A 24,659-nucleotide genomic window follows, 5' to 3' on the forward strand; every position below is an offset into this window, starting at 1 on the left:
TGTATTAAAGAGTTGTAAATTCTGTCTTTTCTGTTGCATTTAGAAACAAAATGGTGGAAAGGACGAACTGGAGGCTACGTCATCGCCTCACCTGCGGCTCAAATTTCGATAGGTAAACAAAGGGCCATTAGGCTACACCATCAGGTGTAAGTGTGTGAGAGCTATGAAATCTACTCTAAACCTACATCACATACATACACACACGGGTCTGAGTGAATGGAGGAGAGGAGAGGTTAGAGCTGTGGTTATCCTGAGAGATAAGGTTCAGCCAGCTGTGGAGAGGAGAGGTTACAGAGCTGTGGAGACGTTGAGAGGGTAGTGAGCTGTGGAGAGGAGAAGAGAGAGCAGTGGATTTAAAAATTGGATTGGAGTATTGACTGGAGAGAGCAGTGGAGACTTTGGAGAAGGGAGAGAACAGTGGAGAGGTCAGACCAGCGAGGTCAGGGGTTAGGGGTCAGTTAGGCCCATACTCAGACCAGAGAGATTTTGGGTTTAGGTGTTGCAGTGGAGAGGATGAACAGAGAGCGTGGGGAGACTGGGAGAAGAGGGAGAGAGACAGAGCGAGAACAGGAGTAAACCTATTTTCCATCATAGAGCTCATAGAACAAACTTGATTAAATATTGAAAAGTGCTGTGGAGAGGAGAGGTTAGAGCTGTGGAGAGGAGGAAGAGAAGGAGGCAGTGGCAGTGGGGAGGAGAAGAGAGAGCAGTGGAGAGGAGGGGAAGAGAAGAGCAGAAGGAGCAGTGGGGAGAAGAAGAGAGCAGTGGAGAGGAAGAAGAGCAGTGAAGAGCAGCGGAGGGAGAGGTTAGAGCAGCGGAGAGGAGAGGTTAGAGGAGAGGAGAGGTTAGAGTAGTGGAGAGGAGAGGTTAGAGCAGCGGAGAGGAGAGGTTAGAGCAGCGGAGAGGAGAGGTTAGAGCAGTGGAGAGGAGAGGTTAGAGCAGCGGAGAGGAGAGGTTAGAGCAGCGGAGAGGAGAGGTTAGAGCAGTGGAGAGGAAGAGAAGAGAGAGCAGCGGAGAGGAGAGATTAGAGCTGTGGAGAGGAGAAGAGAAAGCAGTGGAGAGGAAGAAAGAGCAGTGGAGAGGAGGCGATATAGCAGTGGAGAGGAGAAGAGAAAGCAGTGGAGAGGAGAAGAGAGAGCAGCGGAGAGGAGAGGTTAGAGCTGTGGAGAGAAGAGAGAGCAGTGGAGAGGAGAAGAGAGAGCAGTGGAGAGGAGAAGAGAGCAGTGGAGAGGAGAAGAAGAGAGAGCAGCGGAGAGGAGAGGTTAGAGCTGAGGAGAAGAGAAAGCAGTGGAGAGGAAGAAAGAGCAGTGGAGAGGAGGCGATATAGCAGTGGAGAGGAGAAGAGAAAGCAGTGGAGAGGAGAAGAGAAAGCAGTGGAGAGGAGAAGAGAGAGCAGTGGAGAGGAGAAGAGAGAGCAGTGAAGAGGAGAAGAGAGCAGTGGAGAGGATAGAGCAGTGGAGAGGAGAAGAGAGCAGTGGAGAGAAGAGAAAGCAGTGGAGAGGAGAAGAGAGCAGTGGAGGAGAAGAGAGCAGTGGAGAGGAGACGATAGAGCAGTGGAGAGGAGAAGAGCGAGCAGTGGAGAGGAGAAGAGCGAGCAGTGGAGAGGAGAAGAGCGAGCAGTGGAGAGGAGAAGAGCGAGCAGTGGAGAGGAGAAGAGAGAGCAGTGGAGAGGAGAAGAGAGAGCAGTGGAGAGGAGAAGAGAAAGCAGTGGAGAAGAGAAGAGCGAGCAGTGGAGAGGAGAAGAGCGAGCAGTGGAGAGGAGAAGAGAGAGCAGTGGAGAGGAGAAGAGAGAGCAGTGGAGAGGAGAAGAGAGAGCAGTGGAGAGGAGAAGAGAGAGCAGTGGAGAGGAGAAGAGAGAGCAGTGGAGAGGAGAAGAGAAAGCAGTGGAGAAGAGAAGAGAAAGCAGTGGAGAGGAGAAGAGAAAGCAGTGGAGAGGAGAAGAGAAAGCAGTGGAGAGGAGAAGAGAAAGCAGTGGAGAGGATAGAGCAGTGGAGAGGAGAAGAGAAAGCAGTGGAGAGGATAGAGCAGTGGAGAGGAGAAGAGAAGAGAGAGCAGTGGAGAAGAGAAGAGAAAGCAGTGGAGAAGAGAAGAGAGAGCAGTGGAGAGGAGAAGATAGAGCAGTGGGGAGGAGAGGATAGAGCAGTGGAGAGGAGAAGAGCGAGCAATGGAGAGGAGAAGAGAAAACAGTGGAGAGGAGAATGGAGAGGAGAAGAGAAAACAGTGGAGAGGAGAAGAGAGAGCAGTGGAGAGGAGAAGAGAGAGCAGTGGAGAGGAGAAGAGAGAGCAGTGGAGAAGTGAAGTGAAGATATCCCTCTAGTGGTGTGGGGGCTGTGCTTTGGCAAAGTGGGTGGGGTTATATCCTTCCTGTTTGGCCCTATCCGGGGGTGTCCTCGGATGGGGCCAGAGTGTCTCCTGACCCCTCCTGTCTCAGCCTCCAGTATTTATGCTGCAGTAGTTTATGTGTCTGGGGGCTAGGTTCAGTTTGTTATATCTGGAGTACTTCTCCTGTCCTATTCGGTGTCCTGTGTGAATCTAAGTGTGCGTTCTCTAATTCTCTCCTTCTCTCTTTCTTTCTCTCTCTCGGAGGACCTGAGCCCTAGGACCATGCCCCAGGACTACCTGACATGATGACTCCTTGCTGTCCCCAGTCCACCTGGCCGTGCTGCTGCTCCAGTTTCAACTGACCTGAGCCCTAGGACCATGCCCCAGGACTACCTGACATGATGACTCCTTGCTGACCCCAGTCCACCTGACCATGCTGCTGCTCCAGTTTCAACTGTTCTGCCTTATTATTAAACGACCATGCTGGTCATTTATGAACATTTGAACATCTTGGCCATGTTCTGTTATAATCTCCACCCGGCACAGCCAGAAGAGGACTGGCCACCCCACATAGCCTGGCCACCCCACATAGCCTCTCTAGGTTTCTTCCTAGGTTTTGGCCTTTCTAGGGAGTTTTTCCTAGCCACCGTGCTTCTACACCTGCATTGCTTGCTGTTTGGGGTTTTAGGCTGGGTTTCTGTACAGCACTTTGAGATATCAGCTGATGTACGAAGGGCTATATAAATACATTTGATTTGATTTGAGAGGAGAAGACAGAGCAGTGGAGAGGAGAAGAGAAAACAGTGGAGAGGAGAAGAGAGAGTAGTGGAGAGGAGAGGATAGAGCAGTGGAGAGGAGAGGATAGAGCAGGATAGAGCAGTGGAGAGGAGAGGATAGAGCAGTGGAGAGGAGAGGTTAGAGCTGTGGAGAGGAGAGGATAGAGCTGTGGAGAGGAGAGGATAGAGCAGTGGAGAGGAGAGGTTAGAGTAGTGGAGAGGAGAGGATAGAGCAGTGGAGAGGAGAGGTTAGAGTAGTGGAGAGGAGAGGATAGAGCAGTGGAGAGGAGAGGTTAGAGCTGTGGAGAGGAGAGGATAGAGCAGCGGAGAGGAGAGGTTAGAGCAGTGGAGAGGAGAGGATAGAGCAGTGGAGAGGAGAGGTTAGAGCTGCGGAGAGGAGAGGTTAGAGCAGTGGAGAGGAGAGGTTAGAGCAGTGGAGAGGAGAGGATAGAGCAGCGGTGGAGGAAGTGGAAAATAGAGCAGCGGAGAGGAGAGGTTAGAGCAGTGGAGAGAGAGGGAGAGAGATAGCAGCAGAGTAGTGGAGAGAGGAGAGGATAGAGCAGCGGAGAGGAGAGGTTAGAGCAGTGGAGAGGAGAGGTTAGAGCAGTGGAGAGGAGAGGATAGAGCAGCGGAGAGGAGAGGTTAGAGTAGTGGAGAGGAGAAGAGAGGATAGAGCAGCGGAGAGGAGAGGATAGAGCAGCGGAGAGGAGACGTTAGAGCAGTGGAGAGGAGAGGTTAGAGCAGTGGAGAGGAGAGGATAGAGCAGTGGAGAAGAAAATAGAGCAGCGGAGAGGAGAGGTTAGAGCAGTGGAGAGGAGAGGTTAGAGCAGTGGAGAGGAGAGGATAGAGCAGCGGAGAGGAGAGGTTAGAGCAGTGGAGAGGAGAGGATAGAGCAGTGGAGAAGAAAATAGAGCAGCGGAGAGGAGAGGTTAGAGTAGTGGAGAGGAGAGGTTAGAGTAGTGGAGAGGAGAGGTTAGAGTAGTGGAGAGGATAGAGCAGTGGAGAGGAGAGGTTAGAGTAGTGGAGAGGATAGAGCAGTGGAGAGGAGAGGTTAGAGTAGTGGAGAGGAGAGGTTAGAGTAGTGGAGAGGAGAGGATAGAGCAGTGGAGAGGAGAGGTTAGAGTAGTGGAGAGGAGAGGTTAGAGTAGAGGAGAGAGGAGAGGAGAGGAGAGGTTAGAGCAGTGGAGAGGAGAGGATAGAGTAGTGGAGAGGAGAGGATAGAGTAGTGGAGAGGAGAGGATAGAGCAGTGGAGAGGAGAGGTTAGAGCAGTGGAGAGGAGAGGTTAGAGCAGTGGAGAGGAGAGGTTAGAGCAGTGGAGAGGAGAAGAGCCTTAAGCTTCTGATGGAACACATGAAGATTCTAAAAATGGAACAGACTGAGATGTTGACCCATTCTAGAAGACACACTATAAACCATTATCTATTAACCATGAATATTTTCCTCATTGTTCCACACACACACATACACACATCAAAGTTTATTGGTCACATACACAGTTTAGCAGATGTTAAAGCATGTGCAGCCAAATGCTTGTGTTACTCCACACACACACCATCCTCTAAGGTCTTGGGGTCAGTTCTGCTGTGGTGGGTGCAGAGCTGCAGTCTATCTCTTTGACCAGTAGATGTCCCTGCTCGACTGTAGAGGTTGAGGTCATGTATGGTTTATTTCGGTGAAATGCTTCATTGCCCTCTAGCGATCACTACTGGAAGACACTTATCTCACCAAATAGTGCAGCAGTGGTATGCATCCAGACAGACCTTTGATGTGTCTGTGACTAGTAGCGTCTCAGAGTAGGAGTGCTGATCTAGGATCAGGTCCCCTCTGTCAATGCAATTGTATTTATTGTGATCTAACAGGCAAAACTGATCCTAGATCACTCCTACTGAGACGCTTGATGAATACAAGCACTATGATCTAGCATGGCATCCCTCCTACAGTATCTCTCGCTTCCCTATTAAACCATTCCTTCTCTGCATCCCTCCATTTCGCCATCTCTCCTACGATCACAGCAACTCTCTAGTTACTCTAGTTATTATAAACGGCTGACTATGGTTTTCCTCTCCTAACTCTTACCCAGTCACACTCACCCTCTACTTACTGAAACAGTGTACTACTAATATTGTATTACAACTAGTCCACCACTAACTACTCTTACTCCTAGTCTACTACTAACTAGTCCTAGTCTACCACTAACTACTCCTAGTAGGGACTATGGGAAATGCCTAGTGCCTAGGGAAGTGTTAATTGCATAGGGGCTGTTTCTGGATAAGGGCCTACATCTCCCCTCTGTAGACACAGTCAGTGTTCAACTACTTAGCACAGAATCTCTGAGTTGAGTTTTTACAGAGAGTCATGAATTGGAAGAGCAATACAATGGGGGACAGAGAGGGGGAAAACATATTCTGAGAAAGAGATACTGTATAAATCAAAGAGGATTTCATTATTACGCAAGCTTCTTGACACAAGCCTAGTAGTTCTGTGGAATCGGAGCCCGTCACAGACTGCCAGAGTTTTCCGAGAATACGTAAATAGAGAGAAAAAAACTGAGAATAGAGAGTTTGTAAGAGCATGAGAGAACAGGAAATAATGTAGATAAGGAAAGTGCAACTGGCTGACTAAGTTTATCAGAATATGCAGTTATAAATACAATAGCAACTTATGTGATGACTTTATATCCCCACCATTACACACATACTTTGATCTAGCAAAATTAGGGCCTTAAGTGTTCAGCTCTTCAGGAGAAGTGTCTGCATTCTAGGAGGGGGGGAGACATGTGTTTTACTTTGACTCAGGGTCACAGCCCCACAAGTAGACACTAACACTACAATTTAATACAAACAAAACTAACCACAGGAATGCTTTAATAACATAACAAACCTGAACTAATAGTGTTACATTAGTGTGGATATGAATGTGTCCTCGTAATAGGGTCGGTGTCAATTCCATTTAAATTCCAGTCAGTTTGGCGTACTTTCTGAATTGACTGGAACTGTGAAATCTAACCAGGGCAGATCCTAATAGTGAATTGTTGCTTTGAGAATGACACTTGAAACCGCAACCCAGCCGATTCCCAGGAAAAAATTCTTCAAACATTTAGCCTGACTAAGTCTCATCCTGAGAGAGAAGACGTCAGGGAAGTCCAATCGTTCCCTCAAACACTGACAAATTGACATCATAGACACTGGACCTTGAACTTTCAATTGCCATGTGCATGGACATTTCTTATAGGACATCAACCAGTGTGTGTGTGTGTGTGTCAAAAGCAGAATACTAGAATCACACAGCAAACCGCCACAGATGCAGGCCAAAGAACAATCAAAGATCCCATATAAATTCAGCTTTTAAAACTATAGGCCAAATACAAGCACCGTGGCAAACTAACACAGCAGTTGATTCACTCACAGAGCGGTGGCCAATGTTCGTTCGGCTCTACCTGAGCAGGGTTCATTAGGCTCTATACTACCTGCCCTGAGCCTGCCTGCTGTTCTGTACCTTGTCACACCACCCTGGATTACTGACCTCTGCTTGCCCTGAGCCTGCCTGCTGTTCTGTACCTTGTCACACCACCCTGGATTACTGACCTCTGCCTGCCCTGAGCCTGCCTGCTGTTCTGTACCTTCTCACACCACCCTGGATTACTGACCTCTGCTTGCCCTGAGCCTGCCTGCTGTTCTGTACCTTGTCACACCACCCTGGATTACTGACCTCTGCTTGCCCTGAGCCTGCCTGCTGTTCTGTACCTTGTCACACCACCCTGGATTACTGACCTCTGCCTGCCCTGAGCCTGCCTGCTGTTCTGTACCTTGTCACACCACCCTGGATTACTGACCTCTGCTTGCCCTGAGCCTGCCTGCTGTTCTGTACCTTGTCACACCACCCTGGATTACTGACCTCTGCCTGCCCTGAGCCTGCCTGCTGTTCTGTACCTTGTCACACCACCCTGGATTACTGACCTCTGCTTGCCCTGAGCCTGCCTGCTGTTCTGTACCTTGTCACACCACCCTAGATTACTGACCTCTGCAATGCCCTGAGCCTGCCTGCTGTTCTGTACCTTGTCACACCACCCTGGATTACTGACCTCTGCTTGCCCTGAGCCTGCCTGCTGTTCTGTACCTTGTCACACCACCCTGGATTACTGACCTCTGCTTGCCCTGAGCCTGCCTGCTGTTCTGTACCTTGTCACACCACCCTGGATTACTGACCTCTGCTTGCCCTGAGCCTGCCTGCTATTCTGTACCTTGTCACACCACCCTGGATTACTGACCTCTGCTTGCCCTGAGCCTGCCTGCTGTTCTGTACCTTGTCACACCACCCTGGATTACTGACCTCTGCCTGCCCTGAGCCTGCATGCTGTTCTGTACCTTGTCACACCACCCTGGATTACTGACCTCTGCCTGCCCTGAGCCTGCCTGCTGTTCTGTACCTTGTCACACCACCCTGGAGTACTGACCTCTGCTTGCCCTGAGCCTGCCTGCTGTTCTGTACCTTGTCACACCACCCTAGATTACTGACCTCTGCAATGCCCTGAGCCTGCCTGCTGTTCTGTACCTTGTCACACCACCCTGGATTACTGACCTCTGCTTGCCTTGAGCCTGCCTGCTGTTCTGTACCTTGTCACACCACCCTGGATTACTGACCTCTGCTTGCCCTGAGCCTGCCTGCTGTTCTGTACCTTGTCACACCACCCTGGATTACTGACCTCTGCTTGCCCTGAGCCTGCCTGCTGTTCTGTACCTTGTCACACCACCCTGGATTACTGACCTCTGCCTGCCCTGAGCCTGCATGCTGTTCTGTACCTTGTCACACCACCCTGGATTACTGACCTCTGTTTGCCCTGAGCCTGCCTGCTGTTCTGTACCTTGTCACACCACCCTGGATTACTGACCTCTGCTTGCCCTGAGCCTGCCTGCTGTTCTGTACCTTGTCACACCACCCTGGATTACTGACCTCTGCCTGCCCTGAGCCTGCCTGCTGTTCTTACCTTGTCACACCACCCTGGATTACTGACCTCTGCTTGCCCTGAGCCTGCCTGCTGTTCTGTACCTTGTCACACCACCCTGGATTACTGACCTCTGCTTGCCCTGAGCCTGCCTGCTGTTCTGTACCTTGTCACACCACCCTGGATTACTGACCTCTGCCTGCCCTGAGCCTGCCTGCTGTTCTGTACCTTGTCACACCACCCTGGATTACTGACCTCTGCTTGCCCTGAGCCTGCCTGCTGTTCTGTACCTTGTCACACCACCCTGGATTACTGACCTCTGCTTGCCCTGAGCCTGCCTGCTGTTCTGTACCTTGTCACACCACCCTGGATTACTGACCTCTGCTTGCCCTGAGCCTGCCTGCTGTTCTGTACCTTGTCACACCACCCTGGATTACTGACCTCTGCTTGCCCTGAGCCTGCCTGCTGTTCTGTACCTTGTCACACCACCCTGGATTACTGACCTCTGCTTGCCCTGTTGTTTGCCTGCCACCCTGTTTTTGCAATAAACTTTTGTTACTTTGAAATAGTCTGCATCTAGGTCTTCTCATGAGCCTTGACAGTACGAACTGGCCATGACGGACGTAGCAGACTGAGCGGAGTACCAGGAGGTGTCCAGGAGGTGTTCAGTGAGGCCCGGGCCACTTCACTTCCTCTGCACTGATCCTATGACTTCGTGATTGACCTTCTCCCAGGCACCACACCGCCCAGGGGACGTACTCTCTGTCGTGTCCGGAGACTAAGGCTATGGAGACCTACATTGAGGACTCCCTAGCTGCAGGGTGTATCCGTCCTTCTCCCTCGCCACTGGCGCAGGGTTCTTCTTTGTGGAGAAGGACAAAACCCTGCGCCCATGCATCAACTACTGGGGCCTCAATGACATCATCACCTCGGCCTTCGAGCCGCTCCAGGGAGCCACCGTTTTCACCAAGTTGGACCTGCGGTACGCCTACCACCTGGTGCGGATACAGGAAGGGGACAAGTGGAAGACTGCCTTCAACACGGCCAGTGGTCACTACGAATACTTGGCCATACCACTTGTCATTACCAATACCCAAGCTGTGTTCCAGGCCCTGGTTAATGACGTTCTCCGCAACATGTTGAACCGGTTTGTCTTCATGTACCTCGACGACATCCTCATTTTCTCCCACTCAGCCCAAGAACACGTTCTCCACGTCTTCCAGCGCCTCCTGGAGAACCAGCTTTTTGTGAAAGCGAAGAAATGCAAATTCCATCCCCTTCCTTGGTTACATCATTGCTGCAGGGAATGTACAGATGTATCCCGGGACGGTGAGAGCTGCCCCAGCCTACGTCCAGAGTGCAGCTGCAACGTTTCCTGGGATTTGTCAACTTATATTGCCTCTTTATCCGGGGTTAAAGCACCCTGGATTCCTCCCTGTCTACTCTCACCTCTCCCAAGGTTCCGTTCACGTGGTCCCCTGCTGCTGACTGGGCGTTCTGGAACCTCAAGCACCGCTTTACCACTGCTCCCATATTGGTTCATCCTGACCCATTCCGTCAATTCGTGATGGAGGTCGATGCTTCGGATGTCGGAGTGGGGGTTGTCCTATCCCAGTGTTCTGCCCTGGACCTCAAGTTACATCCCTGTGCCTTCTCCCATCGCATCAACACCAAGGAGAGGAATTACGATGTGGGAAATCGTGAGCTTCTCGTGGTGAAGATGGCGTTGGAGGAGTGGAGACACTGGTTGGAGGGGCGGAACATCCGTTCATTGTGTGGACGGATCACAAGAACCTGAAATATCTCCGCACCGCCAAGCGTCTCAATTCCAGGCAAGCTAGGTGGGCCCTACTTTTCACTCGGTTTAACCTCTCCCTCTCCTACTGACTTGGATCCAAGAATATCAAGCCGGATGCGCTGTCATGCCGCTATAACCCCACTGCTACACCCTCGGACCCTGAGACCATCCTTCCCACCTCGTGCCTGGCAACGGCACTCAGCTGGGGAATAAGGAAGCAGGTCTGTGAGGCACAGCGTTCCCAACCGAACCCCGAGGGGCCCAGATAAATGGATGTTTGTTCCTGACGCTGTCCCCCCCTCGGTCCTGGAGTGGGCCCACTCCTCCAGGCTTACCTTCCACCCGGGCTCCCAACGGACCCTGGCCTTTGTGCGGCAACGCTTTTGGTGGCCTAACATGGTTCCGAATGTCTCCGAGTTTGTCGCCGCCTGCACGATCTGTGTACAAAGCAAGACTCCTCTGCAAGCTCCGGCTGGTCTCCTTCAACCACTGCCTGTCCCTCACAGTCCCTGGACTTCTATCCCCCCGTCTGATGGCAACACCACCATCCTGACTGTAGTGGATCGGTTTCCAAAGCCGCCCATTTCTTCCTTTCCCCAAGCTACCCTCTGCCAAAGAGACAGACCAGCTCATGGTGCAGCACGTCTTGCGGATCCATGGACTCACGATGGACATGGTCTCCAACCAGGGTCCTCAGTTCTCATCCCTGTTCTGGAAGGCGTTCTGCACACTCATTGGGTTGTCGACCAGCCTGTCCACCGGGCTCCACCCTCAGTCCAACGGCCAGTTGGAGCGAGACAATCAAGACCTGGAGATGACTCTTCACTGCCTTGTCTCCGACAACCCCACCACCTGGAGCCAGCAACTCATGTGGGTTGAATACGCCCGCAACACCCTCCCCCTGCCACTGGGCTCTCGCCTTTCGAGCATTCCCTGGGTTAGAGGAAGACGTCGGCATATCCTCTGCCCAGATGTTTGTCCACCGCTGTCGCCATACCTGGAAGAGAGCCTGGTCGGCTCTTCTCAAGACTACCTCCAGGTATCGGCAACAAGCGGACTGCCATCCGACCCTGGCTTTGTGTTTGGCTGTCCACTCGAGATCTGCCCCTCTGGCTGGAGTCCCTCAAACTTCTCCCCCGTTTTATCAGCCCTTTCCCCATATCCAAGATCATTAGCCCCCCTGCTGTTCATCTTCTGTTGCCCCGTACCCTCCGTATACATCCCACTTTTCATGTCTAGAATTAAACCTATGTCCCACAGCCCACAGTTTCCTGTTTCCAGGCACACCCCTCTCCCCCGTCTCATCAAGGCCACTCCTGAATGTTTGACCGCGGGGCAGGGGATTCCAGTACCTGGAGGGTTATGGCCTGGAAGAGAGGTGCTGGGTCCCCGCTAGGGACATCCTGGACCCAGGCCACATCGCTGAGTTCCAACGCCGGTACCAGTTCTGCACCCAGGTAGGATGCCAGGTGTCGCCCCTAGAGGGGGGGGGGGTTACTGTCACAACCTGATCTGTTTCACCTGTCTTTGTGCTTGTTTCCACCCCCCTCCAGGTGTCGCCCATCTTCCCCATTATCCCCAGTGTATTTATACCTGTGTTCTCTGTTGCCAGTTCGTTTTGTTTCATCAAGCCTAACCAGCGTTTTCCCCGTGCTTCTGTCTTTCTATAGTTCCTGTTTTCTAGTTTTCCCGGTTTTGACCATTCTGCCTGCACTGACCCTGAGACTGTCTGCCGTTCTGTACCCTGTGACACTGCCCTGGATTACTGACCTCTGCCTGCCCTGAGCCTGCCTGCCATTCTGTACCTTTCGGGCTGCTCTGGATTACTGACCTCTGCCTGCCCTTGACCTGTCTTTTGCCTGCCCCCATTTTTGTAATAAACTTTTGTTACTTCGAAACTGTCTGCATCTGGGTCTTCTCCTGAGCCTTGACAACTAGAGAATGTACAGTGCATTCGGAAAGTATTCAAACCCCTTCACTTTTTCCACATTTAGTTACGTTACAGCCTTATTCTAAAATAGATTCAATTGTTTTTTCCCCTCATCCATCTACACACAATACCCCATAATGACAAAACAAAAACAGGTTTACATATCACATGTATTCCGACCCTTTACTTAGTACTTTGTTGAAGCACCTTTGGCCGTGTCACGATCGTTATATAAATAAATGGACCAAGGTGCAGCGTGAGTAGAGTTCCACATTTTTATTAAAGTGAAACTTCCCAAAACAACAAAGAATTAACAAACGTGCAAATACGTAGCGCACATAGGCACTATACAAAATCAATATCCCACATCGCAGGTGGGAAAAGGAACACACTAAGTATGATCCGCAATTAGAAGCAATGATTATCAGCTGCCTTCAATTGGGAACCATACACACACCAACACAGAAACACAACACCTAGAAACCCCCCTAGTCACCCTCTGACCTATTACACCATAGAGAACCCAGAGGGCTCTCTATGGTCAGGGCGTGACAGTACCCCCCTGTACGCCAGAGGTGATAGGGAATTGGCATGCTGTGATAGGGAATTGGCATGCTGTGATAGGGAATTGGCATGCTGTGATAGGGAATTGGCATGCTGTGATAGGGAATTGGCATGCTGTGATAGGGAATTGGCATTAAAAAAAAAGTAAAGAAAGAAAGCAAAACAGACCTGAGCTTATAACTTCAAATAATTTTTCAAAAAGATGAGAATCTCTACATAGTCTGGGAGAGGGTCGACCTCTTTGCAGTCACTATGGCCCCTGCTGTGGAGAATACCCTCTTGCTTGTGTCCTTGCTCATAAAGGTCTCCCCGAAAAGCTCCTTCATGGCCAAATTATTTTGTGGAGGAGATGCCTCCGAGTCTGCTCCTGTTGGCTCTGTGGCTTGACCCTGCAGAAAAAACGACTTGATCTATTAAACTAATTATTTATTTTCATATTTCATAGAACTATAATTGTATAAATAACTTTTAATAAGCCATTGTAATTCCACATTTAAAATGGATGATTCTAATAGCAATAGCATTGACTAAGATTAGACTGCAGTATATTTACTATGTAAGTAATTCACTCTTATTTATTGTTTTACCTCTTCAGTGGCCACAATCTCAGTGGTGAGCTCACTGTATGTTTTCCAGCGTAGGGCAGGGTCTAGGTGAGACAGGGACTTGAACCTTGGATCCGGTGCAGTAGATCTATGAAGGTAGTCCTGTACATTAGGGGGGTATCTGGGGTTCAGGTCCTCTCTAATGGCAGCCTTGGCATCTCTAGTGATGGTGCTGTCTTCCTCACTTGGGGACATGGATTGTAGAATCCTTGTTTTCAGAGGTAGGATCATAGACACAGACAGTGCCGTTTCAGTGCTCAATTATGATATTTTCCTGTTCATAAAGATCTGGAACGATCTTCATACTGAAGTGGGTGCGCCAGGGGATTTCGTAGCGTGGCTCAAGCACTTTCACCGTATTTTAAAAGTTTTGTTTTCCACAACATAATGTGGACTCATGTCTGCAGCGATAAACATCCCAATAGATTTGGTGATGGCTTTAGTCTGGTCTGATTCTGCAGCAAAGGGCTGCTTAAATGTCGCAGTGAGAAGTTGTTGTTTCTTGGCTGAGTTGGCTCCCGTCACTGACACACCAGGCTGATGACGCTTTAAATGTGTGGCCATGATCATACCGCTTTCTTGTGGCACAATGCCTACACACCGTAATGGTGTTGTCCACCACCCTTCTTCCGTCATCATATTTGACAGGGAAGCCAAAACGCTCCCATACATGAGACTTGAATGAAGCGAGAGGCTTTTCCAGTTCTTCAGCTTCTCCGCTAGCCGTGGCTGTCACTGCTCTTTTTTCTTCTTTGCAAACGCGAGAATCCAGGATTGATTCGTTGGGATTCAACATGCCCCGTTCACGTGAACAGTACACGCAACTGCTTTAAAAAAAAATCAAATCAACCTTCAGGCGTCAGAGTAGAACACAGCACGCATCTATCTGTCTTGTCTTTATCTTTTCACTGCAACCCTGCATCGAGATTTAGGGAATTATTACTTTAAAAAGTAACAGCGGCAGTAAAACTGTAATTGAACCGCCGATCAATTGCAAAGTTTAACCATCATAGTGTGAAATACAGTTTTACTGCCGCTGTTACTTTTAATAATTCCCTAAATCTCGATGCAGGGTTGCACCACTAGTCTGAATACTTATGTAAATGTGATATTTCCATTTTGTATTTTTAATACATTTGCAAATATTTCGTAAAACCTGTTTTTACTTTCTCATTATGGGGCATTGTGTGTAGATTGATGGGGACAATGTTTTATTTAATCAATTTTAGAATAAAACTGTAACGTAACAAAATGTGGAAAAGGTGAAAGGGTCTGAATACTTTCCAAATGCACTGCATTAATGTCTTTCGAAAAGAAGGACACTTAAGAGGGGTTTTCTGGGAATTTTCTTAGTGAAGTGAAACTGCCCCATGATGTTCTCAACCACTAGACTTGTTGCGCCCTGATGACAGCACAAAATAGCCCTATTAGATTATGAATAATTTGTGGGGCTGGGGTGCAGCCCCATATTACAAGACAACGGACACACCTTTATTCCTCTCTCCTCACCTCTCCTCTCTTTATCTTGTCTCTTCTTCCCTATCCTCACATCTCTTCTACCTCTCATTGAGTTGCATAAATATACAGAATACAAGAATGAACGGAACTTAATTCTTGAATTTGATTAAACACGTGCATTGAGAGAACTACCCCAACCCTGCATTCTAGATTATTAGGCTTGATTACCTGTCTGAGTGTTCCATGGTGCAGAGTAGAGACCTGGTGACATGTGTAACGTTACAGGTTATATGATGACAGAGTAATATCTCTCCATTAGAGACTTCCTGTAGTAATATTTCTGTAAGTTCTGTCCCAAATGGCACCCTATTCCCTTGTGCACTACTTTTGACCAGAGCCCTAGATAGTGCACTACTTTTGACCAAAGTCCTAGCCCTGGTCAAAACTAGTGCACTATGTAGGAGTGGAGTGTCATTTGGGACTAAGACAATATCTCTGACTGATAATGATGGAGTGATGATAAAAAAGGAGAGGGGAGGGGTGAGGGGAAGGAGATCAGGAAACACTTGTAATGTGTAAGAATATAAATGCTTGCGCATGTAGCATCGGTCAGACAAACAAGTAGCCTACCAACTTCAGCATCACTCAAGAGTCACTGGACACAGCACCGACAAAACAATTAACTGGGACATGACTTCTACACACTGTAAGTCGGACGTCACACTATTCTACCGTTCTACCTGGTCAAATAAACTGGGTTGTGTTTTGTATTTTATCACTAACTCCTCTATTGCTCTCCTCCTTCATTCAGACCTCTCACTCCTCTCGGTGCTCGTGGTGATGGTAGTTAACGGGAGTCCAGTGCCCAGCGCGGCTGGTTGGACCTCTGGAGAGGAGCTCGCGCCGCCGATATGGGAGAACGTGATCAAGGTGATCAAGCTGCTCGTTCAGGAAGTGATCAACTTCCGAGACCAACAGGTGAGTTGTTTTACATGTACTTTGTATTCTATTGTAAATGGCTCTTCAAACGTTATTAATTGAAAACAACAATACTAACTTTGAAAATAATAAATTAAACCATCTGAAAAGTATAACTTTTATTCCTCCTTGTGTTGTAGTTTGTGGAGGAGTTTCAGAAGCCAGTGGAAGAGATGTCATCATTCATACAGTACCAGGTCCCTTCCATCCCCACACACCTCTCCAAGACCCCCTGCTCCACCTCAAACTACAACAAGGTATAGATAAAGTTGAATGAATGGCTAAGACCTGTGTCTGGAATTAAGTCCAAATCATGAAGCCAAGCTATTCCTTTTGTGATCTAAATGAAAAATCCTAGAAATTAAACCTTGAGGCAGCATCATGCAGACATCTGACATTTTGAGTCTGGTTTCTCTCCTAGTTTCTTCCTTCTAGATGAATCTAGGGATTACTTTTTGTTGTTGTTGATTAATTGATTGAAAGTATTTGTTGTCCCCTCCTATAGGAGGCATGTCTGCAGAAGATCAGTCATGGTCTGCAGGTGTACCATGTTCTTCTCCAGCACGTTAAGGCTGAATACCCACAATCCACCCTGTTCCCCTCTGTCATGCACCAGACTACTGTCTTGATAGGCCTGTTCAAAGACAAGGTATGTAATAGTTATATTATGTTATAGTACTACTTAAATACAATCATTATACTACTTCATTATACTACTTAAAGGTGCAATCTGCAGTTGAAACAATAACAAACCTCCTCACCGCCACTGTTTTGGTAAAGAGCTGAGGGATGGGCCTGGAAAAATGTAACTATCAAATTCATAGACAGAGCTATGAATGCAAGGACTGACCATCCATGATATCAAAATTAAATGTAATTTTTATTTTATTTTTTATTTTACAAACATTGGAGTAAGAAATGACTACATATAATTTATTTATAGGTCCTAAAATGGATGAAGCAACTGTAGATTGCCCCTTTAAATACCCCTTTCTTTAGAAAGTTGACTTTCATTGTGGGCAGATTTTCCCAGACTTGCTTTAGTTCCACCAGATACCTAGGATTTAGCAAAATCTTGTGGCACACAGATGACCTAATGTATCATCTCTTTCTCTAGATGAAGGCTGCTGAGGTAGTAGAGGACCTGTCTGCCAGTGAGAGGGAGCGTGTGCTGGGTGAGGTGTCTACAGGGATAGAGTGGGAGAGGAAGACCAGCGTTCACGCCATCCTTAGGGAACTACGTCACTTCCTGGTCGACACCAAGACAGCCCTCCGCGCATGGAGAAGAGGGGCGAAGGCTGCCAGTAACCATGACATCACTATGGTGGGCAGAGGTGTGTTAGATCAGGCTTGGAGTAAAAACCTGCACTGATGTCTTATTCTCTGAATCAGCTGTTTAGTTTTTTTATTGAATGTAATACTTGACTGAACTTCAAAACACAGTTATTTATATATTTATTCATGTATTTATGGTTGAGATGAAAAATGTATTGAATTTATTTAATCTGATTAATTTATTTGATCTCGAGCAGCTTTGTGCCTCTTGTACCCAACTTTCGAGAAACTTGTTATAAAAATACATATTTATATATTTTTTATAGCAAATAGTGTTATTTATTTTCACACAAATCGACTCAATGTATTTTTCTAATTATGACATGTTGATGGTTTTCAAGCAGACTTAAATGTATCCCTAAGTGCCTTTACAGTACATTAGAGACTACATTGATTGTGACTACTACTAGTTTGATGGTTGTAGCCTTCAATTGTCCAATTAACAACCAACCATATTAGGAAACTTATTTCATTTCAAACTTGACATTTCTCTAGTATAGGCTACTTATCGTAATGAACGATATCAGCAAAATGCCTGCGATAAGTGATCAGTATGGTCGGTGTCGATAATTGTCAGTTCATCGTCCCAGCTCTAACTGTGACAAATGTTTTGGATATAAAAAGGAATAATAAATGGTATCTGAGAGAATAGAGAAATGTGTTGCTCATATGTTGTTCGCCAAACATTGTTTCAACAAGATGGTTATTTTCACGACATGTGGTCATCACAAAAACAAACAAAAAAAATCCACTTATCGGTAGGTGTCATTCTGTCAGCAAGACGCATACATTAATTCAGGCGACAAGAATGTGTTGACTCAATGACAATCGCCAAATGTCATTACACTTTTTGGTATTTTTTAACAGATGCTTTTTTCCATTAATCAAACGGCACGAGTGCATGGAATTATTTGAGTGGACGAACATGCGAAGGTAGCCTATTTTAAGTTATTTCTTTGACAGTAGCTAGGTTTCCATCCAACTGGAGAGATTTCGTTTTCCCACCAGTGGTGTTTTTCACTTAAGTTCTCATATACTGAATACAAATCTAAAGTTCAATGTGTTTCCATCCCATTTTCAACTCTACCGATAGTTTTGTCACAAAAACTGTTGCGTTAAATAGCAAATGTGCCTACTCTGGTTCTGGTGTCATGCGCTCTAGCCAAAAGCTCGCAGATACAGTGCGGGTAGGCTAGTCTACATGATAAATTGATTAAATTAATTAGGGGGGGGGGGGGGGACTATCTACACACAATACCCCATAATGACAGAAAATACATGTTTTTAGATTTTTTTCAAAATGTTGTATTTATTTATGCAGTATATCAAATTTACAGACGTTTTCAGTACTTTGTTGAAGCACCTTTGGCAGCAATTACAGCCTTGAGACTTATTGGGTATAACACTACAAGCTTGGCACACCTGTATTTGGGGAGCTTCTCCCATTCTTCTCTGCAAATCCTCTCAGGCTCTGTCAGGTTGGATGGGGAGCGACACTGCACAGCTATTTTCAGGTCTCTATAGAGATGTTAGATTGGGTTCAAGTCCAGACTCTGGCTGGCCCACTCAAGTACATTCAGAGACTTGTCCCGAAGTCACTCCTGCGTAGTCTTGGCTGTGTGCTTAGGGTCATTGTCCTGTTAGAAGGTGAACCTTCGCCCCAGTGTGAGGTCCAGAGCGCTCTGGAGCAGGTTTTCATCAAGGATCTCTTTGTTCTTTGCTCCGTTCATCTTTCCCTCGATCCTGTCTTATCTCCCAGTCCCTGAAAAACATGGGGATGGTGCCAGGTTTCCTTCAGAGGTGACGGTTGGCATTCATTCTGGCCAGAGAATCTTGTTTCTCATGGTCAGAGTTCTTTAGGTGCCTTTTGGCAAAGTCCAAGCAGACTGTCATGTGACTTTTACTGAGGAATGGCTTCCAGCCGACCACTTTACCATAAATGCCTGATTGGTGGATTGCTGCAGAGATGGTTGTCCTTCTGGAAGGTTCTCCCATCTCCACAGAGGAACTCTGGAGCTGTCAGTGACCATTCTCCCCCGATTGCTCAGTTTGGCCGGACGGCCAGGTATAGGAAGAGTCTTGGTGGTTCCAAACGTCTTCCATTTAAGAATGATGGAAGCCACTGTGTTCTTAGGGACCTTCAATGCTACAGAATTATTTTGGAACCCTCCCCCAGATCTGTGCCTCAACACAATCATGTCTCGGAGCTCTACGGACAATTCCTTCCACCTCATGGTTTTTGCTCTGACATGCAGTCAACTGTGGGACCTTAAATAGACAGGCGTGTGCCTTTCCAAATCATGTCCAATCAATTGAATTTACCACAGGTGTTCTCCAATCTAGTTGTTGACACATCTAAAGGACTATCAATGGAAACAGGATGTACCTGAGCTCAAATTTCAAGTCTCATGGCGAAGGGTTTGAAATTTAAATTAAAAAAAAATACATTTGCAAACATTTTTAAAAACCTGTTTTCACTTTGTCATTATGGGGTAGTGTGTGTAGCTTGATGAGGGAAACAAATGATTTAATACATTTTAGAATAAGGCTGTAACTTAACAAAATGTGAAAAAAGTCAAGGGGTCTGAATACTTTCCGAATGTACTGTAAGTTATTTCATCTGTAGCCTAATAAAAATGCACATTTTCCCAAGTCGTAGTTGGAGGACCACACACCATAACATCCTTGACTCCAAGTTTACTTCCATATGGGTTATCATAGACATATTTGCGCATAAAGGCGTTTCCGCCACCATTTCTCACAAAATTAATTTTACAGACACAAAAAGATCACACTTTGTCTAGCGTATTTTGCTTTGTCGACATTTGGAAAGTTGACCGATAAATGTTCTGTTTCCATAAGGCCAGTCATGACATTTTTTGCCCGACATGTACTTTACCCCCATAAAAAGGTTGGCTGGAAACATGGTTAATTAATAAGATGAAAACGTCATGACTGGTTGTGTTAATGAGAAATTAAAAAGATAAATGTTAGTTTTTTTTACCGTTTAACGGATGGCTTTAGGCTACTATTAGGCCCATAAAAATGTATAGGTTCCATGAAAAAAATAGAATGTCACGGTATAAATCAAAAATCAAACCAAACAAACAGTAATCTTCTCTCAAAAGGTGATTTATAGACAAACTCAGGTACATTTTTAACCAACAGGCAGACATTTTATACAGGATGATTTAAGGTAAATAGACAAACACAGATCCATGACCAAATGAAAAGACTAGGTTTTACATGTTTCCAAACTGACAGGAAACAAAATGAGAGAAAAATGGTCCGTCACCAAGCAGTAAAGGTACAGTTTCAGAATAAGATGTCCATCCCGCCATTTGGTGTTTCAGAGTGAGAGGGAATTCAGCGCTTCAGGTCTCCGACCCAAACGTGAAGTGACAAAGAAAGTTCCAACCAGCCTAAAATATATGGGCCATATAGAAATTGTTGAGGGAAAGATGGCATCCACTTCCGTGGTGACAGCTGGGAGTCACATGACCATTGTGGGAGGAGGTGATTGGGTGGGTCAGGGTTGTCCTCAGCCCCACAGCAGACTGGAATAGAGAAAACAAGGTCAGAGGTTACATTTGTCTTAATGGCATGGCCAGAGATGGTAGAGAAAGCAAGACACCCCACTCCCTCATCTAGGGGGTGCCACAGAGTGAGACATCTCACTGGCAATTTTTTTCTGGCCGGGACAGGTGGGCACAATAAGTAGAGCAGAGCCAGCTATTCCCTCTCTCGCGTGAGCATGCCAGATATTACTGAGGAACCATGATATCAGGCAGGAAAAGCATGCTCACACGTGAGTAGAAACGCCCACTCAGACAGTAACCATGACCATTTCTTTCAATGGAAAACAGCCTGAGTAAACATTCTTATTTATGGTATTGCTACCTATTCCCTATATAAATGCACTACTTTGACCAGAAGCATTGGCACACTATTCCTTATGTATTTAACTACTTTGACCAGCGTCATGATACCGTATTCAAATCAAACTTTGTCACACGCCGAATACAACAAGTGTAGACCTTACCGTGAAATGCTTACATACAACCCCTTAACCAACAGTGCAGTTCAAGAAGAGTTAAGAACATATTTACCAAATAAACTAAAGTAAAATAACACAAAGTAGAACAATAACGAGGCGAGCATAAAAGGAATTAAGCTCGTCCGGTAGGCTTGAGTCACTGGGCAGCTCGCGTCTGGGTTTCCCTTTGTAGTCCATAAAAGCTTTCAAGTCCTGCCACATCCGACGAGTGTCGGAGCCAGTGTAGTAGGATTCAATCTTAATCGTGCATTGACGCTTTGCTTGTTTGATGGTTTGCAACATTATGTACAAAATAAGTTACAAAAAAAAGTTACAAACAAAAACAAACCAAATAGCACAACTGGTTACGGCATGTAAAACGTCAGCCAACTTAACATTCCCTGTATCAGATGGCCAAACCAAAAACAGACAGACACACACAGAGATGGACCGACAGACACAGCGCACCTCAGGATGTTGGGCTCCGGCATACCAGGATCCCCCCCTCGTGCGAAACCTGTACATCAAAAACAAAAGAGAGCAGAGATGAAGAAAAGCAAATCGTTGTAGAAACATTAATTGCACTCCCGAGCTTGGTTTTTCAAAGCCTGTGTAATGTGACGTCTGTTCATATCAGAGCGGTTTCCAATAAAACAACCTCAAACACAAGTGATGTAGTTATCTAGCATCAGTAGCGTGTTCCTGAGAAGAGGTGAACATGCCTGTTGCGTGGCCAGCTCTTGACGTGTCATAACATTCCGAAATGGAGCTTCAGACGGACAGCTTTGGGATTTCCCCACCCACCTCTCTCTCGCTCTCTCCGTCTCTTCGTCCGCCCCAATCTCTCCCTCGCGTTTCCCCGCTCTCTTATCCCTTTTAACCAGCAGTTCTGCCTGTGGTCCAATAAAGATGTCCGGGAAGGAAAGTGAATGTTGGAACTGACTACCCTAATAGCTAAGACATATTGCAAAGATGAACGGCTAAAAGCTGTGGGTGTCAACGAATGGTGGCGATTTAACATTAGAATCTTCTGGAAATTAACTGATTATGACAGCCAATCTTCTGGTCAGAAGCGATAGGACAGCCACCCGCTGCTTCTGACTGTTCAGGGTTGGGTAAGTTGTAGGCGTTAGAGACTAAACACGTCAGGGTTGGGGTCAGTTCTAATTTAAGTCTGTGAATTCAGGAAGTAAACTGAAATTCCAATTCAATAATTGAAAAAATTGGCTTCTCAATAAACCCGAAATTGAGAAAATATTATTCCAATGTTTTTCTATTAGTTAATTTCAAAATTCCAATCCTTCCTGCATTGATCGACTTCAATTCAAACTGACCCCAACCCTGGTGTTGAGTCTCCAACACCTACTATTGGACCTGAGAGAGGGGGAGGGGAATAGAAAATAGCAGCAATGCTCTATGAATTAACTCATAAGTCACATTTCGGTTTCTGCAACACTTCATTCACTCATGCTAGAACATTGCATCAACATCCTCATTCCTGACACATGCAGACATTCTGGGTTTCCCCATCACTTTCTCTGAAGATAGTTAGCGTATGTATGTATGTGTGTGTGTGTGTGTGTACTGTGTAGACATGCCAGCTTGTGGCACTCAGGGTTTCCCCAGTGTAATTATCTCCCTCCCAGAGAAGCTGTAACTATTTCCTTCCTACCCTGGAGCTAAATGTAACTACTGATCAGGTACCGAAACTGGCAGGGTCCTCCGTGGCCTACCCTGGGCTAGCTGTGGTTAGCATTAACATTAGCCCAGCCTGTAGCAGGTTGATGACAATAGCAATCTGCACTGGTCTATGAATACAGGTCATGATGCACGCACACACTAATCCTCAGTTAGCACATAGAGGGAAACACACTTGGAAAGTAGGGACGCAGTTAGAGGGAGAGGGGTAGAAAGTGAGAAGGCAGTAGGAGAGGTTGAAGAAGGAAAGAAGTAGAGAGAGGTGTTGCTGGACAGAAGGCAGAAAGTCGGGCTCACAGTCTCGAGGTAGCCCTGCTTATGATTTAAAAATCAGTCTCACCCTCGACCCAAGAAGGAATTTCCTATTGGGTTAACGAGTGAACATTTTGTTTTCTCCCCTAGCACTACACCACTGATTCAAATAAGGGTAAACCCATTTTAATTCAATCACTTTTTGAAGGCCTCTTTTGAACTTCACCAAACCTTCCATACCCATTGTAGAAGCGCTCATAAAGTGACTTTGGACCTGAATGCCAAAACATTTGAGAGATAAAGGGGCTGAAAGTTGACCCATTTTGCATACCCCACCATACCATAAGAGATCCATGTCATCACTGGAAAAGATAGATGGTTGTAAAAGCATTTTATAGGTTCTGGGGGGAAAAAGCATATTTTGTTATGTAAAATTGACCTTTTCTCCTTTGACATTCAACATCGATTCATTTAAAAGGTCACCGGTGTACCAGCTAAATTGCAGTGGTCTGAAGGTATGTCAATTCTATGAAGTCTATTTTATGATTGAAATGACACCTACCCTGTATTCAAGAGCATGTTGTGTCTCAACTGGCACAACACAAAAAACTCAAATGATGTGAACTAGGGTCTAAGAAACAACAATATGCTGATATGAAAAAAAATATGAGTTTACACGTTTTTACATTATTGACGTAAAAGGTTTAAAAAATGCCTATAATAAAATAGTTTGACAACACTAAGCTTTTAAATGATATCAAACGCAACCGTTTATATTTTCGAGTGATGAAGACAGATTTCTCATGGTATGGTGGGGTATGAGGGGTTTGAGGCCCTTTCATCTCCTGAATGTTTTGCCCTTCACGTCCACCTCTTCAATGGGCAAACGTATCGAAAGCTGTTTAAATCTAAAGGGATGCTGTCAAAAAGTTATTGAATTCCAATAGATTTCCCCATAGTCAACTCAAAGTTTCGATTATTTTTATCAGCTCTGTAGTGCTAGGGCAAAAGTTTGGGAAACGCTGGGCTTATGGTTAAGACGTTGGTTTCTCCCGTGGGGGATCTCACCCGAGAAACACGCAAAGCCGCACAAACACACCGACCAACAGCAGGAGTCCCAAACGTGTGTTTTGCCTAATTTTAGTTAGCTAGCTTCCCTTGACAGCTGGGGTGTTCCTGCGGTAGCTAATTCAGGAAATGTCTCACAGGCATCGTTTCCCCATTCACACCACTGGCTATCACCGACCACTGTGAGCTAGCTGTGGTTTAGCTGTTATATGACAGAGTCCCCGTGTCACACTATGGCCACAAATCTCCATACATTTTCGGACGTTGTTTAGCTAACCGAAATTGCGAAAAACATAGAGTTGATTATGCAATTCCAAATGCATGCAGTGGTCGCGTTACACAAACGAGGTTCCCCTAACTTGAATTTGTTAATCATAAACAAATCTCAACCTTGCAACATACCACAACAGTCCAAATACTGTCACTTGGACATATCCCCCTACCCGAACTGCTATCACTCTAAGCTAACCGACTTGCCACATACTGACCAAGGTAGAGCACCGTGGGGATGAAACCCCAGCGGATGACGAACTGTCCGGCCTGAAACACCGTCTGCAGCCGCTGCTTGGTCTCTTTGCTGAGCTTCGCCATGGTAGCTAGTTGGTTCACTGGTTCTGGTTCTGAAGGACGTGAAAAAGAGGAAGCCGACGCATTGCCGTAAAGCGTGGCAGGTGGTTTAGATTTTTTGCGATAGTTGGTTCAATCAGAAATATGACGAGCGCCACTTTGTGGACGCAATAGGAAATGTTAATCTGCACCTACAGTAGCAACATTACGCCTAAAATTGTCATAAATACACATAAATACATACATACACAGATGGTTGCATACTTTCACTCAGATGTTTTGGATTGAGAGCTTGGCCATCATGTTAGGATGATAGTAAAAGCAAAAAC

At 46.4% G+C, this 24,659-nt stretch overlaps 1 protein-coding gene, 1 long non-coding RNA gene and 1 pseudogene across 2 annotated transcripts; 1 reads left to right on the forward strand and 2 right to left on the reverse strand.

Moving 5' to 3' along the window:
• Window positions 1-12,030: 12,030 nt before the first annotated feature.
• Window positions 12,031-13,827, reverse strand: LOC135571316 (uncharacterized). Its single transcript, XR_010463721.1, has 2 exons — window positions 12,921-13,827; window positions 12,031-12,722 (listed from the first exon to the last, which is right to left on the reverse strand). It is a non-coding gene; the product is annotated as an uncharacterized LOC135571316 (long non-coding RNA).
• Window positions 13,828-15,013: 1,186 nt separating this feature from the next.
• On the forward strand, window positions 15,014-16,968 carry LOC115117812 (interleukin-6-like; annotated as a pseudogene).
• Window positions 16,969-19,825: 2,857 nt separating this feature from the next.
• On the reverse strand, window positions 19,826-24,425 carry tomm7 (translocase of outer mitochondrial membrane 7 homolog (yeast)). Its single transcript, XM_029646295.2, has 3 exons — window positions 24,252-24,425; window positions 21,214-21,262; window positions 19,826-20,266 (listed from the first exon to the last, which is right to left on the reverse strand). Exons 1-3 carry the CDS (start codon window positions 24,352-24,354, stop codon window positions 20,251-20,253), a joined length of 168 nt encoding a protein of 55 aa, XP_029502155.1. The 5' UTR covers window positions 24,355-24,425; the 3' UTR covers window positions 19,826-20,250.
• Between the last annotated feature and the right edge of the window lie 234 nt (window positions 24,426-24,659).

Source organism: Oncorhynchus nerka, linkage group LG4 (genome assembly GCF_034236695.1).
Source record: "Oncorhynchus nerka isolate Pitt River linkage group LG4, Oner_Uvic_2.0, whole genome shotgun sequence".
Lineage (NCBI taxonomy): Eukaryota > Metazoa > Chordata > Actinopteri > Salmoniformes > Salmonidae > Oncorhynchus > Oncorhynchus nerka.